The following is an 18,927-nucleotide window of genomic DNA, read 5'->3' as shown; positions in this document are numbered from 1 at the left end:
TTCAGCCTTTGAAGCAGAGGAAGTTAGCTAGCATTGAGTAGCTAGCACTGAGTTGCAATCATTGTATAACGGAGGCATTCTCTCCAGCTGCTTAGGCTTTAACTAGAGCCAAAGTGTACAGAACCTGAGGCTGTAGCCCCAAGGCATGAGTTTGTCATTAAACATTTTGTACTCAACAGACAACCTTGCAGAAAGGAAATCTGCTTTATGAAAAGGTTTGTATTATTTCTTTCCTATGTTTCTTACACACAATGGCAGAAATAGTCGTAAGTGCATAGGAATACCTTGTCTCCCAGTGCATGTGTCATTCGCATCCAAACCAGAGACTTTAAGGCAAAATCGTTTACTTATGAGAAGATGGCCAGGAAAGGGTCCCATATAGGAGCTTGCTGCCAAGCTTGCTTTTTGTGATTCCCTCCTGTGGGATCAACCCTGCAGACTATGCTTCTTAGTTTCATATGCTGGATCTTATTCTGCAAATTTTCATGTGAACGTGTCCTACTGCTGTTTTTATTTTTACCAGTGCTGCTGTAGTTTCCTGAGTAAGCTGTAGCTGGGGAATTGGGGAAAACCCCAGATTTTCTAATGTCATGAAGTTTTTGCTACAGTATGTTGATTAAAACTGGAGAATATTGGTGAACTTGTGCTCCTAATAAAGCGTACATTAAGAAAATTGTCATAGTTATTTTTAATTACGTGTTCTCATTGCTGTAGACTAGCCTCTCCATACTATAATGACTGTCAAATATCATTGAAAGCTCAAAAGATCCTCACTGTTACTTGCCAGGGTTTGTTTAGAATGCTTAATGTCTCTCAGGAGCTTCTGAAATGTGGTATTTTTATTTTGTGTTTTCCTTTGGTTTTAATTCTTAAATGATCCCTCTTTTCAGATTTGAAATTATAATCTATTTCCTGATGCATTGCTGACGCCCCGTGAGCCATGTCAGAAGTACTTCCAGGTCAGATGCCCTTTAAAAGATTCTGCTATGCATATGTGAAACTTTCCTCTTCTTCTCCTCCTTCTTCTTCCTGGGCCCATATTTTGCTTTCATTTTGCACTTACACATGAAAAAGCAAGCACACACTTTATACATGAAATATACTTACTTATACACTTACTTATACATGAAAAAGAGCAAACACTTTTTTTTTTAACAGTGCCTTTTTGAGTAAACTCTCTATTCAGCTTTTTAAACACTACTGCTGTGTATTAGACAATACAATGCAAAAAAGTCGTATTAGAGGTAAAGACAAATCAGTCATGCACTGTTTTCTTTTTGCAGTGGCATTTTCTCTCTCCTTCTAGCTCTGTTAGGTTTATGACAAGATTGAAAAACATCAGTAAAAGCCATTCAAGTAGTAGTGTTATTTGTATTATTATGATGCTTAGAAGATTGGGACTATTTTGTGTTAAACACATTATAGTGGTAAAAGTGTGTTAATCTGCATCTGTAGGTATGTTTCTAAACGTTAGAAGCATGCAGTTGAGACTGATTCACTTTAAAAAGTAAGCAAGCTAAAACCATTAATGAATTGCTATGACGGATCTTCTACCTTCTTAAGTGCTGTCTTTAAGCACCAACATTTGTTATATAGGCACCATTTGTTATTATTCCCAGTAATGATAATGTCCTAATTATTCTTAGTTTTTCACCAGAGTCCAATATTTCTTATTATAATACCCTATTTTTGTTGGCTTATAACTGTTCACCTGCTTTAGCTGAGATACATGTATCAGCTCGGTGATTCCTGGTCTGCTTGTCCACTTGTGTTTGCTTTTGAGCGGAAGGTAGGAGAGTTGAAAACAGGGCGCCCTGTGCCAGTAGCGTTGTCCTTGCCAGTGGCCAGGCAGCACAAGGAGCTGCCCAAGCAGGGAGGAGGGGGGTCTGCCTGTGGCGGGGTCCCTGGGTGCAAGACCCATGGCATGGGGTGTTGGTTAGCTGGTGAGGAGCACAGCACCAGCTTGTGTTAGGTACGCCTGGGATGAGGGAGGCAGGGTCAGTGGGAGACACAAAATAAAAGATATAGGAAGTTGGTGATTGGAATTTCGGTCTTGAAGTTACAGGCACAGTAAGAAGTTGCATTTCTCTGAAGTTTTTAATCAGAAAGTTGGGATGTGCTTCCTCTGAGAAAAGTGACATGTTTTGAGCATCACCATGTCCTGTGTAAAAGAGGAGGGACAGGCTCTTCTTCCTTATGCTGTTCTACTATGCAATCTAGGTTTTCTTCAGTGCATTTAAGCATTTCCCTGCATTCAGATCTTTTCCAGCACTTTAGTTAGTCCTGGTCTGGTAGCAACTTCTGCCCTTAAGATGCAAGACCTGCCCTTTCCCATCTGCATTTCTTATTCCTTTTTTGCCTTTTTTGTTGCTTTCCTTTTTCTCACCTTTATATCTGTTCCCAAGAGCGGAGGGAAGCTGGCTGCATGCATCCCAGAGCCTGACTGGGAGTGCAGGATGATGGCCAGTGAGCAGATGCCTGTCCCTTGAGAGGACAGCCTGTTCCACTCTGTTCTGTGCACACCTTGTGGTACTGTTTGCATGTTCATTGATCATTTGATCATGATGATTTGATCAACGGATCATTTGAAATGGGGTCTGGAGGGGAGATGATGTCTAGCGAAAGGTTAATTTTGACATTTTTCTGCTTATGATCGTACACCAACCCCACTTAGCACGCAACTTACAAACACTGCTTGGGTCACAAAGACTTCTGGAGGCTTTGGCTCAGTCATTGATCAATGTGCCAATGTTCATCATAAATCAGTGGGGGAGCTTTATCAAGCAGATTAGTAAAACAATACATTTTGTTTCAATGTTTCTATGTGCTTATACTTACAATATTTTTGATAAATGAAGTGCTAATGATGGGAGACTGGATGAAGATAATCTGGCAGGCAGATACTTCAGCTTTATCTAGAAAGATTATTTTTTAAGAAATTTGTTCAGTGGTAAAAATAGTGGCAAACGTTGCATGAAGCAGCTCTATTGTAACAAAGGAGAATAAATTTTAGTCTCATTCCAGATTGTGGCAGTTGTATTCATTGATGAAAAACATAAAGGCTTGTTTTAATTTGCTGAAGCATGAAGTAAAATATAATCTAGTAAAGTCTACTGTGTGATTCCATAAGTTCTAAAGGTCAGGCAGTGGGTCAAAATTATCCTGCCCTATTAATGAATTTTTTTATGTGACTTCCAGATTGTCAAGATTTTTAACTGATTCAGAAAAAACATAAAGCAGCCAGTCCATAAACGCAGGCCATTTCATGTTTTTTTAGATTAAAACATGTGCTTTGGTAATGCTGTGTAGGATCAGCTGTGACCTTGGTTGCATTAAACTTGGTTGGTTTTAGGCAAGATGCAGAAAGCAATGTGTATTGATGTATTTATATGACAAGTACATTTATAAAGTTCCTTTAAATTATGTGTTGGTTGTGTTTTAGACGTATTGTGTGGCTAAAGCTGAAATTATCTATAGGATGTTTGTTAAATGTTACCTAAGCTGATGGCTTTTGCACAGTGTGCCTGGGGTGATTTGTCTTCTGAAGAATTTACAGTCAGTTTGGACTCACTGACTGGGGCTTGAGGAAATGGCAGGCATGAAAATTTGTAAACTTTAGTTCAAATTCTGTTTTGATCAAGTTCTAGAAGTTGTTCTAGATGTGTGATTCAGGGAACAAAGAGTATACTTGGTCTGCTTGGTTTTAAATATACCAGTGATGGTTGGAAGTGTGTAGCTTTGACAGCACATCAAAGAGAAGGGAACACTAGCAACTGTGTATGCGTTCAGGTAGCGTTGTGAAGTGCTCCTTTTCACTCTGTATTTGTGTATATGTTCTTTTAAAACCCATATATTTAATCTCTTGTAAATCTGTACAGCAGTCAGTTCTGTCATATATCAAATATACAAGGATGCAGCACAATTCAGCTGGAATGATCTGTCATCGGCTAGCTCAAATTATAGCTTTTCATTCCTGGGTAAGCCCCAGACAAGTTTTAATGTGCAATATAAGCAGTCAGTGATATCTGAGAATTAGGAACAACAGAAAGAATGTTTCATGCTGTGGCAGATGGGAGTGATTTATTAATTGGCCTCTAATTTGGTTGCCAGGTGTCAAACAACAGTGACTACTACAGTATGTAAATTGAGGTGTTCATGGAGTATTTATGCAGATTAGTGGGAGCCGTAAATAGACGGTACAGGAACAAATTACAGTTTTCTAAAAATATATTTTTTGATCATTTTTCATAGTCTAAAAATCTGTTCCCTCAATAAACTTAATATTTTTTCAAAATGTGAGCTATGCTCCTGGCTAACAAAAATCAGAAACTTGCCTACAGGTAGACAAAAGAATGGTTTTATTTATCGGTGGAATATTTGTACTCTGCCCTAGAATATATGTTTTATCCTTAAGTTTGAACTTTGCGAGCTGTAGAAATAGTGAGCCATCTTCATCTCTGGAGCAGCCCTATTTTAAAAGTTGATTGAATTACAGCAGGATATTTTGTCAAGGGATTTCCCACCCCCCCTGAAATCAAATACACCTTTGTGAAATAATCTACTTGTGTTCCTTACCTTCTGACCCTCTACTTACCCTCTCAAAAAAAAAAAAAAAAAAAAAAAAAAAAGAGGGGGGAGGGGAGAAAAAGACAAAGAGCAGAGAAAATGCAGGTGTTAAGAGGCAACAGCTGACTGGCCAGTTAGGCTTAAAATTAACAATACTTGAGTTCTACCCTAGATGAAAAAGGAGCAGCATCTGCCTGCAGTCTGCTTAGAAATTTCTCAAATTTTATGCTTCCTAGTGATGAGCGCTTGAGGAGTTCTTCCCCTCCTCATCGGAGGTGGAGGTGAAATACTAAAATGAAATGATGGTAAGGATGACTTCTGGACTCCTAGGCATTTGAAAAGGGCACCTCTCCTGTCCCCATGCCTGCCTGCAACAGAATCAGACATGAAGAAACTGCCCTAAAACTGCCTTGTATAGGATCAAGCTTTCTGCTTTTTCTCAGCTTCGTGGTCCTGATGATTTCTGTATTTTTTCTGCTTCTGTTTTTCCTTGTTTAATAAGCTAAGCTTTTGTCTGTTCTCTTACCCACTTAGGTTGTGGTAATTTTCCTGCTGTAGAACTATTATGTAAAGTGCCGCATCCCTTTACCAGAAGTCTTGGCAAAATAGTGCATATAATGAATGTGTTTCACGACTGTCTCTTTTGCCTTTCTAGTCGATTCTGGTGTGGACGCGTTGGCAGTGTTTATGGCAAGCGGCAGCACGACGGACGTTGTGAATCGCAACAACCCTGCCACCCCACCGAACACTCTTAACCTGCGCTCCTCTCATAACGAACTTCTGAATGCAGAAATTAGGCACACAGAGACCAAGAACAGCACTCCTCCGAAATGCAGGAAAAAATACGCGCTGACTAATATTCAGACAGCCATGGGTCTTTCCGATCCAGCAGCGCAGCCCCTTCTGGGGAACAGCTCTGCCAATATAAAGCTGGTGAAGAATGGAGAAAACCAGCTCAGGAAAGCTGCTGAGCAGGGACAGCAGGATCCCAACAAAAACCTCAGTACCACTGCGGGCATAAACGTAACTTCTGAGAAGTTTGAAGGCAAAGAGCCGATCCCACAGGATTCCTCTGGCTGTGAAATATTACCCTCGCAGCCAAGGAGGACCAAGAGCTTCCTGAATTACTATGTGGATCTAGAGACATCTGCTAGAGAGCTAGAGCAGAGTTTTGTTGCAATGGAAGATAAATCTGCACAAAGCAACGGCCAGGCTTCTACCGTTATTGTCAATGGGGAGGTCCTGCCCCGGAAACAAAACAAGCTGTCAAGTCCAGAGGATGGCCAGGTTGCCACAGTATCGTCAAGCCCTGAGACTAAGAAGGACCACCCAAAAACTGGGGCCAAAACAGACTGTGCCCTCCACAGGATTCAAAACCTGGCCCCAAGTGATGAGGACTCCAGCTGGACTACACTGTCCCAGGACAGTGCCTCACTGAGCTCGCCTGATGAAACAGGTATGCAAGTAAAGGCTGCTCATGGCCACTGTTTTAGATATACGTTCCTTAACTTCTCTCAGCTGGTGGCTGGAAGGAGAGAGGTGATTTAGTGGTGCTTTTGGTGGGGAAGTGGGTTGCATTGAAACACAAGTGCTGGTCTTGCATGCAGCTCCTTGTCCACTTGGGAACACTTAGCAGCCTCCCACTCAGTCCTAGCGGCTTTACTGCTGCTTTAGGAAAAGCACTAGCAAGTACTACAGACAGGGTCCTCAAAATATGCTAACTGCACCTTTTGCTAGTTTATAAATAGTTGCTCTTCACCACTCAATGGGTACATGTTGTGAGAAGTACATGATTGTCTGGAGATGCTAAACTACTGATAGCTGCCTACACACAACAAACAAAATTTTCTGAGCAATGATTTTTAGGTTCAGCAAAGATTTTTACTTTTCTATTTCAAATCTTTGTGAGTGTCCCCTCTCCACCCAGAGTCATTTGATGATATTCTTTTATTTTTTCAAAAAAAAGTCCTCCCAAACCTTGGGTCATTTAATTTCTGTGTTTTGTTTTCTTTGTGCAGCAGTTCCATACAGTAACGCAGAATCTGAGACCATGGCATTTCATATTTTGGAAGCCTGGGCTCATTAATTATTTGAACAGTAATGATGACTTCTGCACTGGCTCTGTTGTGATTTACAACACATCTGCATTATTTTTAAAACTCTACAGATCTCATTTGTTCTAGTTGATGGACTTTGTCACTTTTTTTTTATATCCAAGCCAGTATATAAAGGTACAAATTTGTCAAAATGAGGGGAGGCAATCCAATTCTCAAGGGTGACATGGGGCTGAAGAAGTTCATCATGTATTGTTTGTATTTTAAGTAATTTCATTATTACAGTGTAGAGATTATATACTGTTTGGAGGCCACCGTGGTCCAAATTCACAGCTGCATTACATGTCAGTCATCCATGATCATGACAATAGTGATTTTTATTTTAATGTGTAGGGTTTTTTAAAGTCACAGCCAGAAATCCCCACTGTGTGATGTATAATGGATCTTCTGATCTTTTTTGATATGTAACAAACCTTTGCTGTTAAGAGAGAAAATTTTCATGAAGTCACCTCTGCCAAATGAGAAAGTTTTTAGTTTACTAAAATTGCTGTTTGAGTTAATATTATTTCTCAGGATATTTGATATAATATGTGTGACATCACTGATAACATTTTCTGGAGAAACTATCAATAAGAGTTACTTAGATAACTTAATGCTGAGCATCTTGGCTCCTTCTGCCTTTGTACTAGCCCCAGGTTTGGCAATGAGAAACTTGGGGTAGAAAATTTATATTCACTGAAAACTAAATTAGAGTAATTCCAAGTAGTCTAATTAAGTAAGTGTGGCCTAAGATGCTAAGAGCTAGCATAAGTTCTGTTTCTTTTTAAATAAGGTGACTAAAATTTTCTTCCCACATGTGTATTGCCACTGGATGGTGTATGAGCTCTTTCAGCACTCAGGAAGGGGGATTTTCTGAGCTGTTTTGAGGTGTTGACAAGTTTGCTTATTTAAGTAACCAAATGTTAGCTGAGCTGTGGTTTCTTTGCACTACAGAAATAAAGGGAGACTTTCCCCTGCTGACTTTGGGGGGTTTCCTTGTTTAAAAAAAAAATTAAAAAAAAAAAATCAATTAATAAAGCCCTCAGAGCTCGCCATTCTTCTAAAGCAGAATAAAGAACTTTTTTAAGTTCTCTGCTACCTTCACCATACTAGCAATCTATGTATTATAAAGAGATAGTTATAGAAAAGCAGATGTCCAGGTATGAGTTCAGTGTCTATAAGAAAGGAGTTAAACAGAAAGCCCTAGAAAACCTCAAAATTGTCTTTCAAGATCAAAGTGGTAGAGCTGTTTCTTTCTCATGCCTGTGGTCACTGTCAGAGAGCACCAACTAGGACACGGGGCCTGCCGTGCTGGATTGGATCGCTGGTTTTAAGACACCTGTATATATAAGTATTCATGGACTCTAAAAACATCCAGCTATTGCAACTTGCAACTTACAGACATCCATCTCTTAGGATTATTGCCTATCTTGAATTTACCACCACTGTGATAAAATTATTTCATTAAGTGTTTTCAGTTTCTTTCCAAAATGGACTATCAATTGATACAACAGAAGAGAGCTAAGAAATCAGATGTTGAGTTGCTGTGGATGCCGGGTTGGCTTTTGGACATGATAAAACAGGCCAGTTTCTCAGGCGCTCTCTCCTGCAGCTCCTCCTGGGCATCTGAAAGGGGGGCTGCAAAAAGCAGTGCTGCTGGTGTAGAAAAAAAGCAGAAATCACAACTGGTGCAAATATCTCCAGACTTCCTTGTTTGGGGGCAAATTTTCTAGTTGTTCTAGGGGCTCCAGCCTTTTAGATCTGGGTAATGTGCCATCCCTAGGCAAGTTCATATTATCTCCAAGGATGTTTGAAGGGTAATAAAATAAAAGGTGAAATAAAAGTTGAGTAAATGAACTGAACTTTCTCTTTTGAGGCAGAGTCAAGAACAGTTAGATGTTTTGCATTGTAATCACCTATGCTTTTTCCATCTCATTCCCAAGAATTGCTTGAGTTACTGTGGTGCTGATGGACAAGCATTTGCCTCTCACCATGCCAGGTCAAGCTATGGCAGTTACCTCACTTGCCAAATAACTTGGGTGCTATAGCAGTGGGTGGAGTTGGAAGTGCTGAAGGAAATCAAGTAACACTTGCTGCTTCCCAAAACCCCTTCCACCCTTCCGCCATGCTGCAGACAGAGAAGTAGTTCCCTGCAAGCAGAAAATACGTCCAATGCATTTATGTCAGTGGTGGTTGACCAAAAACCTGAGAGATTTCCAGGGGGCTGTATGTAGCCCCTCTGAGGTCACGGAGTAGATGTGAGCACCCACATTTAAGGGTAGGCAAAGAAGAATAAACCTCAGAAAGCAAGGACTGGTGGTATCTTGGCTCTCTTGCAATTTTCAGATCTGGTTTTAAACATCCCATCAGTGGAGGTGTTGCCCCAGCCTGCTCGGGCCATCTGCTCCAAAGGCACGTGGTGCTTTCCCCTGTGGTAGATCTTTCAAGTCTTTTTAGTGTAATCTTTCATTCCTCGTTGTCTCTATGTGCCAGCATGGGTGAAGGGCAGCCGTCCCGACTGGGGAGTCGTGCAGTGAGCCCTGGTGGTGCCCATCCTGGAAGTCTGAGATTTTGGGCACAGCTGGGGTTCCTCACTGCCACTGCATCTAGGTAGGGGAAAAAAGATGCAGTTTTGAGAACAGTTAGTCCATTAAAGAGTGTAATCTAGCAGATACCTGGAGAACTGTTAATGTTCAATCCAGAGATTATGTTTACCACTTTAGTATACACAGGAATATGATAGAAATACCATTTTACTGAGAGGACATTTGAAAATGACAATACACTACTTCCAGGGCTTCTGTATTGTCTTGTCTTCTTCCTCCTTCTGTTAACACAATTTGTTGTTCAAATCCTGGAAGACTTAATGTTGTTTTGTGTTGGGTTGGGTTTGTTTTGTTTTCATGTGTTTTGTTTTGGAGGTATGTAGTTCAAAAGCCCTGAACAATTTACTCTTAAGCTTAATTGTTTGCACTGGGGATGTATTAGTGTTTAGAGAAAATCCTCCTGAACTCTCCTTAGAGCAGGATACTTTTATTTGCGGTCTAATGAAAAGGGGTTTTCAAGAGACTTGTCTCTTTCTGAATAAGGAGGCAAAAATAAGACAACCCAATTTAAAGATGCAAAACAAGTGGCTGGATATTAATGTTGTTGATTAGTAATGTTAAAAGTAATAGAGCCAGTTAACAACAGGGGCACTGAACACCACAAACACAGTACCGTATAAGAGTTGTGTTTCGAGGAAACTCTTCTTTTTCCTCCAAATAAGTTATCTGTATCTACTTCTTGACAAGAGCTACATTGACTTCACCTTTCAGAGATTTTTTTTTTTTTTTTTTCAATAAGGATTTTTAGCTTTCCTCCACTGGCCTCAGGACAGACTGCACCCATTCAGATGACTGCTGTCATTGAGAGAGCATATTGTGGGTTACCAAAGACCAGCTCCAGATGTCTTTAAAACTACAAACAGCACAGAGCTGGTTTTAAATCAGGGTGAATGCTTCCTTCCCCTCTCTCCAGAAAATTTCCTTAGTCTAGTTTTCAAAGGAAATATATCCTGTGTTATTATACCCTCTACCTATTCTTTCTCTCTGTCTCTATGTATTCACCAGTTTCACCTACATTTTATGAATGTGTGGCACAAACAGGAGTCAAGTGGACAATCCAGAGCCCAAACCTAAGGGAGGATAAGGGTGGTGCTACTGTTGTTTTCTGTGGCGCCCCCCCCCCCTCCCCCATTTTGGAAGAAGCTCACCAGAATGTCTGTAGAAGGCAGGCACATTTCCTAATTCCATCACCTGAAAAACAGTTTCAGTGGAAAGTTATCCCTCCTTAGTAAAGTGCAGCTCTCTATGTAATAATCTCTAATGAATTAGGAATGAGAATTCTCTGGAAAAAGAAAGAGGAATTCTGTTTGCCTCAAAGCCAAGAAAAATACTGGAATTTGCTTTTGCTTCCTGTTTTAATTTGCACGAAACCCACTCCTTCCAGAGCAGGGAATAGCCCCATAATTAGGAAGGTCCCTGAGATGTGGGGCACTTGGTGCTAGAGAGACACAGGTTTTCTTGCTCGAGGATAGTTGCCCTCCTTGCTCTTTTCAGAGCTTTGGGAGGCTGCACAGGAGCAGCAGCCTCCTCTGGCTCCCCGGCTTCTCAGCCTTTGGCTCACACAACGGCTTGTTTCTCCCTGGTTGAAAATGTCATTCAAAGGGTTACCAAAAGTACAAGTGTCCTCTTTTTCAGGGAGTGCTGCCACTGTATGCGACTGCCATATACCAAATGCCTGTCTGCTGCTGGTCTCCAAGCAAATCCAGGAGGGCAGTTTAATAGCAGGTTGCGAATAAATGACTTCAACCCACTGCAGAAATGACAATGATGGGACTGGCCCTTGGGGATCAGGAGTGTCATTCTTGTAAATAGAACCTGGTGTTCTGAAATAACAGTACGTCTGGTTAGAATAGTCGTCTAATACAATAAAAATTACAGCAAATCATGAACTAGTCAGAAAGATTTATACCAATGGTCAGTTCTGCCTCTGATTTTAACCAGCATCTTTGACAAAATTAAAATGGATGTCCTCTTAAAAAGCACTGTTTTTCCTTTGCAGTACCTATCTGATACAGACAATAAGTATGTTATTTACTACAGAACATGTTTTCTGAGTTCCTGAGTGTGGAAAAAGATTTACAGTAGAAATACATTTGATTACACTGTGGATAAACACTAGTCCTATAATACTAGAGAAAGAATGTATTATCATCTATACAATTGTAGGGTTCTAAGTAAACATCCAATTTTCAGATTTTTGGGAATAAGGGGCTCTAGTTCACACCTGCTATGAATCCTAACGGCCTGTCAACTTCTAATATTGAGCTGGGTTTTTTTAATCCTGCATGTTACTGATAACCACATAGCAAGAACAATGCATGTTTTATTGTCTCAGACTTGACTTGACTTGACTCTTTTCTGACTGCCTATGAAATAGGAAAGGTGACTATTGCTATATATCCCCAGTGTTTGTGTGGGTAACGTTCTGTGTGTGGACTAACTAACTGCATGTTTATTTTCCTTTTAGCTACACCTATAAGAAGATTTTTAGGGAAGAAAAAGTAAGCCAGTTTAAAAGAAATAAAGCCTAAAAGGCCACACAGTTACACAATGTTCACAGTAATGATCAGCATTCAGGGTCTACTGTTAGAAGGCCATAAAATAAATTGAACTTGATAGTAAATTGAACTTGAAAGATGGCGCTCTCAAGTACACGCTGCTGCTATCAGTTGCACAGGGAGGCCGCTTGCTGCGTTTGGGCAGTCAGGTCGGTTTTACCCTGTGGTTCTCAGTGAGCTACCTAAATCCATGTCTTGAATGCTCAGATAAGTGCTCTGACTTGAAACCCACAGTAAAGAGCAGTGATCAGCATCCTTTTGAACTGGGATGGTTAATAAAAATAAGTATGTAGAAGTGAATTAACATGCTTAAATTCAGGAATGGGAGGATAGATGTTTTATACAATAGTGATTAGCATCCTGTCCCAAACTCTGTTTGCAGTTACCAGAATATGGGACTATAGAGTAGGCTTTCCAGGATATGTTGTATCGTCACAGTTGCAGTTTCATACTTACTGTTTACCAAAAAGATAAAGAATGATTCGTTATTTCATCAGAGCCATTCATTTTCCTCCCTCCAAGGGAGGGCTTGATTCAACTGCCTGCCTAGCGTCCCTTGAGGTGCCTGGTGGTGTCCAAGACAGGCAGCAGACAGGAGGCAAGAACTAGGACTTGGGTTCTGGAGGAGCAACTGCAGGCTAAGCAGGACACACATCAAGTGACACTCACAAATTAATTAACCAGCTGGATAGAGCCTGCAACATCTACCCTGCAGTACAGAAATGAAATTTGTTCTTTTTCTGGGTCTGGCTTTGTTTTAAAAAATCACTCCTTGGTTAATCTCTGCTATATTGTGCCTAAAGGGTCTAAGATGGTTTGTCATATTCTTTCCAAACACAAGCTCTCTCCCAGCGTGACATCTCTCTCTGGGTGCTCCAGGGCTGGGGGAGATTGAGTTCAGAGACAGTTGCCTTCTAGTGGCTGTGCTTTGACTACCAAAGCATTGCTATGCCTAGCTCAGTGCTTTGGCTAAAATAGTGTCAAATGGGGGCCTGTCCTAACTGACATAGCTTCATTAATTTTGACATTATTCCAGCTGAACTTCTAGGCACTTGAATGGGAGTTTTACAAGCTGGTTTATTTTGCCCTTGATATTACATTTCTTGTTTGGTGCTTGTCTTTTCAGGGACACTATGTTGCTAGCATAGTAAAGCACACAGTTCCTAATCCAGACAAAATCAGAGTGCTGCTTTGTATAAGTGCAGTGCTATGATTTTGAGTGTTTTAAAAAGGAATGTTTTTTAACTCAGTAAAATGTATAGTCATGGGGTAAACAAATGCGTGCAGGCCTGGCTGCTGGAACATGTGGAACACCGGTGGGGGAAAGTGAAAGGTGACAATGGGGAATAGAGGTTGTGGCGAGACAACGCAGGAAGGTGAATGCCAGCATCATACTACCACCTGGGTGGAAGCTATAGAGTAGTTCACAAGATCTTCGGAGCACCACAAGTTTCCCCTAACTCCGTAGTGCAGTTTACATTGACTTGTAATGTTAAGAGGTATTAGGGACGTGCTTTTTATACAGGACTTGTTGTGTGTTGTGGCAAAGTAGAAGACTCTTCTGAGCATCTGTAGTGAAAACTGGAGTTTCAGAAGTGGTGAATAGTTTAATAATGTCTGGTACTTAACTTCACAGACTATTTTTGGAAACTTTACAAGCTTCTGTTGTTTCAGGGATGGAGAGGTGTAATTCTGGATCCTGCACGTCCTCTATGATGTTGAATGCATCTTGCTGAAAAAGCTTTTATGTGCCTAGGCTCGTATGTCTTCACAGGTCTCTTCTGAGACCATGGAAAGAGTTCAGGTCCAGTCAGACACAGGACCAAGCAAAGAGGAAGGGAAAACAAACCACAGAAGAGAAACCAGGGAGGGTAATGGGGAAAAGTCAGGATCCTGATAGCTCTTTCAGAGGGATGGTAAGTCAGGAAGTTGCACAGAAGAAAAGCCACGATCAACTAATATCAGACTAACTGCCCCTCCTTAGGAAAAAAAAAAAAGTTACCAGTTCATAAAGCTGTGCAAGTATAACAAATTATGACCCAAATCGATCCAGTAAACCTCTGCCTCAGCACTTCTGAATGCTTTATAGAACTCGGGTCAAACTTCAATGCACCCAAATGATGCTTTGAAGTGGGTATAGAAATCTCTGGGGAAGGGAAGGGAAAAACAGTGTTACCTTTGGGAAGACTCTTAACCTGCAGGCCCCTGTTCATTAAGGCAAGCTGAGAACATGGGTATATTCTGCTAGGTGGGTTGTGTGTGCTGTGGAGCTCTTTGCAGCCTGCTTGGGTGCCTGTTTGTAATCTTCTGTGCTCCTACATCTCAGCTGCAGGAGATGTGGTACAGAAACGGTATTGCTACTCAGCAGAATGAGTTTCTAGTCTTTACAGTGGCCCCTGAGCTTTTGGGGGATCTCACAGTTGCTGGGGTAGCAGCAATTCACCTGCAGAGATACCAGCATTGGGCCCTAGTAGCAGTGGTGAGCTTGTCTCACCACTGCTTTCAGCAGAGGAGAAAGCTGATGGGGGAACAAGAAGAGTTGTGGGGTGGGGAGGAAGGTAGGAAGGGTTGGAAGATGGGAGTGTGACCTGGAGGCTTGTTGAGAGGAGGGACCCACAGGAGGGGGAAGCAAGAGAAGAGTAACTGCAGCTGTGGAGCTAAATGAGAACCTGGCACAAACTGAGGGGAAGCTGGGATAAGCAGGAGCTGGAAGCAAGCAGGGGTGTTTGTAGTCAGTAGGTTAGGTGAGTGGGAGTAGCACAAAGACAGTGACAATAAATAGGGTGGACTAAGATTGAGACTAAAGCAGCAGAAATGAGTATTGGGGAATTTGCATGTGCTTGAGGCTGTAACGTTACTTCACAGAAGTTCTGAAAACTTTAAGCAGGCAAAAACAGGGGAGCTCTGGATGAAAGTTATTTAATACTGAAGTACTGCTAAGAGAAAGTAAAATCCTAGCTCAGGTCTGGATTCAGGCCCTGGTGGAAAGAGATGTCTCTGCAGTGAGGGACACGGACCTAAATTCCCCTCGAGTTCCTGCCCTGGTATATTTGCACCTGCAGGTATTTCTTCTAATTGCCCCAAGTTAGTGGCTCCTCTAGACCCCAGTCTCTAAGTGCACTGGTTTCTCATGTGCTTAGCTCTCACACAAGAAAGCTTTAGCTGATTGAAATTTAATTCAGCTTTAACTAACGATATGGGATTGGCTGAATTGAGGTCGTGGGTCCCTTGAGTCACAACTGTGCTATTGCAAGCTGTGGCACTAAACACACAGAAACTATAACACATACCACTGAGACATGGAGTAGATGGTGTTGCAGGCAGCCTTGGGTTTGTTGCTGCTGCATCAAGAGAAGGTGGGTAGATTCAGGGCAGTACTGAGCCATCTCCATGGGCCAGGAGAGGTCTTGTATGATGGGACTTGGCATACTGCAGAGACCTTGCTCTGAACTCAGTCCTTGCTTGAGAGTGGATGTATGGTTCCTGCCTTAAGGGACATGAAGCCTTTTTTAAGCAATCTCATGAAAGCACATACATTTGCCATTAAGGCTCAATTGCTTCATTTTGAGATGTATGGTGCCCCTGGGTACTCAGCATTAGGTCGTAAATGTCCAATATCAGGATGCCACAGAGCTCAAGATAATGACATTAAGTGGGTTTCTTGTAGTGTCTGAGATCTGGATTTCAAAAGCCTAGCGGTGTGTGTCCTTCGGTTTGCACAGTACATTTATGCATGATACTTCAGTGATGAGAAATCCTCAGAGGGAGAGGGGGAGGACAGCCTAAAGCTGAAGCATATATTTTTGCTCTCTGCTCATAGTGTCTCTGGGGCATCTTTAACCATTTTTATACGGTGTTGTGTTACAGGGGTTGTTTTTAACCGCTGTTTGTTATGTTGATCATTTATGTGTACATCATTTGATACACTGGACTAATTTATTACCTAATATGATTTCCAAGCAACAACCTTGAAGTAGTCAGTCTCAGAACTATTCATGAAACGTGTTTCTTAATGAAACTATTTTTTTTCCTAAACAGTGACACAATTTAATATCAAGAAAATTCATTTTTCCTATTCTTTTGGTTTTAATTGCTTTTGAATTGAGATTCTGCAGGGCTAAATTTAAATATGAAACACTTCTTCGGTTATTAACTCAGAGATAGTTGCAGTGCACTGAGAGATAGGTGTAGTAGCACTGTCATAATACTCAACTAAGAGTTGTAATTCTGTAGAGCATGTCTCTTGTTTGCATGTAACTGATAAAATACTCTAAATCTAAGGTTATGGCTTCTTTTACTTTTAGAAGTGGTTTTTTGGCTCTTTCCTGAACGCAAGAAGTTTTCAGTAAGGAACAAAGGAGCCCATCCCTCTTCTCCTTCTCAAAATGAAAGCCAAAATGCACAACTCAGGTTGGCCAAATTAATTATTAAATTAGAATACATTCCCATTCAGACTTTAATTTAATTTTACTTCTACTCTGCAAGAAAGAGACAGTCAAGTTACCCCGGTCATTTTGGCTGACATGATTCTTGGCTTTGCTTAAATTATTGATTATAGCAAGGGGAGGGACTTTGCGATGAGAACAGCGCTCTCACTAATAGAAGCCTTTCACTAAATCAATTTCTACCATTGCTGCAATGCACCTTCGGGGAGTTGCAGGTTAGCAGCCTTAAGAAGAGTTTTGTCTTCAAAGAGTGGATCTTTGCCATATGTTTTTCTAAGACTTTTCTTTTTGTGTTTGTACAGGCAGCTAAGGAGAAAAAAAACCCCGTAAATATATTTCCAGGGGTTGATTTGCAGGGTGAGGGGCTGTTCTGGTCCAAAGTTGAGCTGATTAAATCTTGATGTGATTGATATCTAAAGGCTTGTGGGCTGAAAGTACTGTTTCAAAAGCTTGTCTCCTGAGCAGAGTCAGTCAGAGAATACATCAATGTCTTGCAAGCTGGAATCAATTCAGTAGAGAATGCACTGTATGCACACGCTGCTGTAATTCCTGTATAGCCATCCCTCTCATTTTTTCCTGGCTTATTAGAAAATGCAGTCATTTATATGGTCAACATGTGGTGTTTCCTCTGTTACATCTACCGGCAGTTGAATGGGGGTGGCTTTTCTTTTCTCCCACCCAAAGCACCATTCCTCGTTAGACTAATTAAGTAAATGTCTATTTAAACATAGCACTGTATTTTCCCATATTTGAGTTGGAAATGCTAGACAGAAGGAGAATTGAAGCTGTTGGGACATGTTTATAGCAAACTTAAAGGATGCTGGTAGCAGATCAGTACATGTTGAACTATACGGGAGCATCTAGTAACTGTAAGTAACACTTCTTTTTTCTTTTTTGTAGCTCTGGTTGACAATGTCACTTAGCTCTGGATATTGAATACAATTATTTTATTTGTTGATAAAAATTCTGCTCAGTGGAATATCAGCTGGTATCTGACAGCTTAAGTTGCAGAGTGCATGATGTGCAGTTAATACTGTAAAGGTATCTTTCTGAATGCTCATCATTTCAGTAGTGAATTGACAAGTGATGTTTTTACATAGGTTTAAAATACATTATGAACTGGACTTCTAGTGTTTCCTTCACACGTCACAAATTCCTCCTCTGGGACTGCTTTATTTTCCTTGCAGTCAAAGGGAAGAAAAAAAAATCTATCTAAATAATGCAGGAGCAGTACCCCTAGTCATTCCCTAAAGTTCAAGGTAAACCAACTTTTGATATACTGAGTGAAATTTTGGGGGTTAGAAATGTGAGGCGGTTTATAGCCAGTATTTGATTGGGATCTGTCAAAGAATGTTGACTAATATCTTGGACAGTTTTTTGTTCATTTTGCCAGCCCTAAATCAATCAATTTGGCCAGGTCAAAAAAACCCAGTCTTTTGTCAGAAGGCTAGTTCACACAAAACCTTTACACAACTTTTTGTCTTCATTTCTGGAATTGTAATTAAATAGCATAACTGTATTTGCTCCTTACAAAAACAAACTATTAATAAGAAACAGTGATCCAGTTTGGCTTTTGTAAAATTATTTGAAATTTAGTTCAGTTTTTTTTTTCTTTTTTTTAGGCAAGCCAGCATAATTTGTCACACTCTGTAGCTGTAGCAGACTTTCAAGATAACATTTGGTGTTAAACTCAGATTACCTTATTTTCTTCGTGCTTAACTAAACCAGAATAATGAGTCTCCCTTTTTTGCCACTGGAGCCTGTCAGCAGATGGACTAAGGAACTTTGTAGTCTCCTTACTACATTAATTTCCCATGGTTAATTGTGCTGAAACATAACTAACGCTTTTTTAACAGAGATCTGAAAAGCTGGAAGGACATCGGAAAAATAGAGATTTCAGGACTAAGCTTCCACTAGCATAGAATAAGAAGTTTTTTTGATTTTTCATGCAGGAATGTTTTTTCCCACTAAAATGGGTGTGTTGGGCTTTGTAGAATTATATTGCCTATGCGTATTCAGGATACATATAGAAAATAAGGCCCTTTTGCAACTATCAAAATGAATGCGTTATCATTGACAGAAGATCATTTTTCTGTATTTCTCTTGATTTCATGTCATAGTTGAATTCTTACTTTCATAACTATACTTCAGATTCCTGTACTTTAAATATACCAAGTGTACTTCTATATGGGAAGCTCCTCTTTCCTAAGGTTGTCTAATCCTACAATTACGTCACAGGGAAAACACAGTTTCTTAAAAGAAGCTGCTTTGGGAGTAGGGTGACATGGAAGTTGCCCCATTCTGTGTTCCTCCCAGTGGCTGCTGTCCACATCCACTTTGTTCTCAGTTTCAAGGAGCCTGTCCAGAAAACAGTCATGTGTGGTCTGGAGCGTTTAACCCTTCCTAGAGGAAACCTGCCTTTTTTGGGTGGTCACGTGTGTCTAACTTGAAAGAGACTGTTGTTAATCTGTGGCAAGCTTCAGCTCTCCCAACATAAAATCAGTTAAGCAGTGACTCAGGAAGAGTTGTCGTTTTCCAGGAGTGATGCAGAGGGGTAGATTGTCTCTCTGCCAGAAGTAGGTAGAGATCCTATCTATGTGTTCGATCAACACTTCAGGTTCACTACTTCCGAATTTTGCTAAAATCAGTGCAATAACTA

The 18,927-nt window shown here is 40.7% G+C and overlaps 1 protein-coding gene across 9 annotated transcripts in view; it reads left to right on the top strand.

The window, feature by feature from the left end:
- Window positions 1-18,927, top strand: part of APBB2 (amyloid beta precursor protein binding family B member 2) — a 208,221-nt gene that overhangs the window by 97,014 nt on the left and 92,280 nt on the right. For 5 of the 9 annotated variants that reach the window (XM_075024851.1, XM_075024878.1, XM_075024907.1 and 2 more), the window contains exon 4: window positions 5,222-6,022. In XM_075024851.1, the coding sequence (XP_074880952.1) occupies window positions 5,222-6,022 (801 nt within the window). Of the gene's footprint in view, window positions 1-890; window positions 960-5,221; window positions 6,023-18,927 lie in introns of all 9 variants that reach the window. The other 4 variants (XM_075024926.1, XM_075024897.1, XM_075024916.1 and 1 more) reach the window with 1 other exon arrangement.

Source organism: Buteo buteo, chromosome 1 (assembly GCF_964188355.1).
Source record: "Buteo buteo chromosome 1, bButBut1.hap1.1, whole genome shotgun sequence".
Classification (NCBI taxonomy): domain Eukaryota; kingdom Metazoa; phylum Chordata; class Aves; order Accipitriformes; family Accipitridae; genus Buteo; species Buteo buteo.
This window is presented reverse-complemented; position numbering and strand designations above follow the sequence as displayed.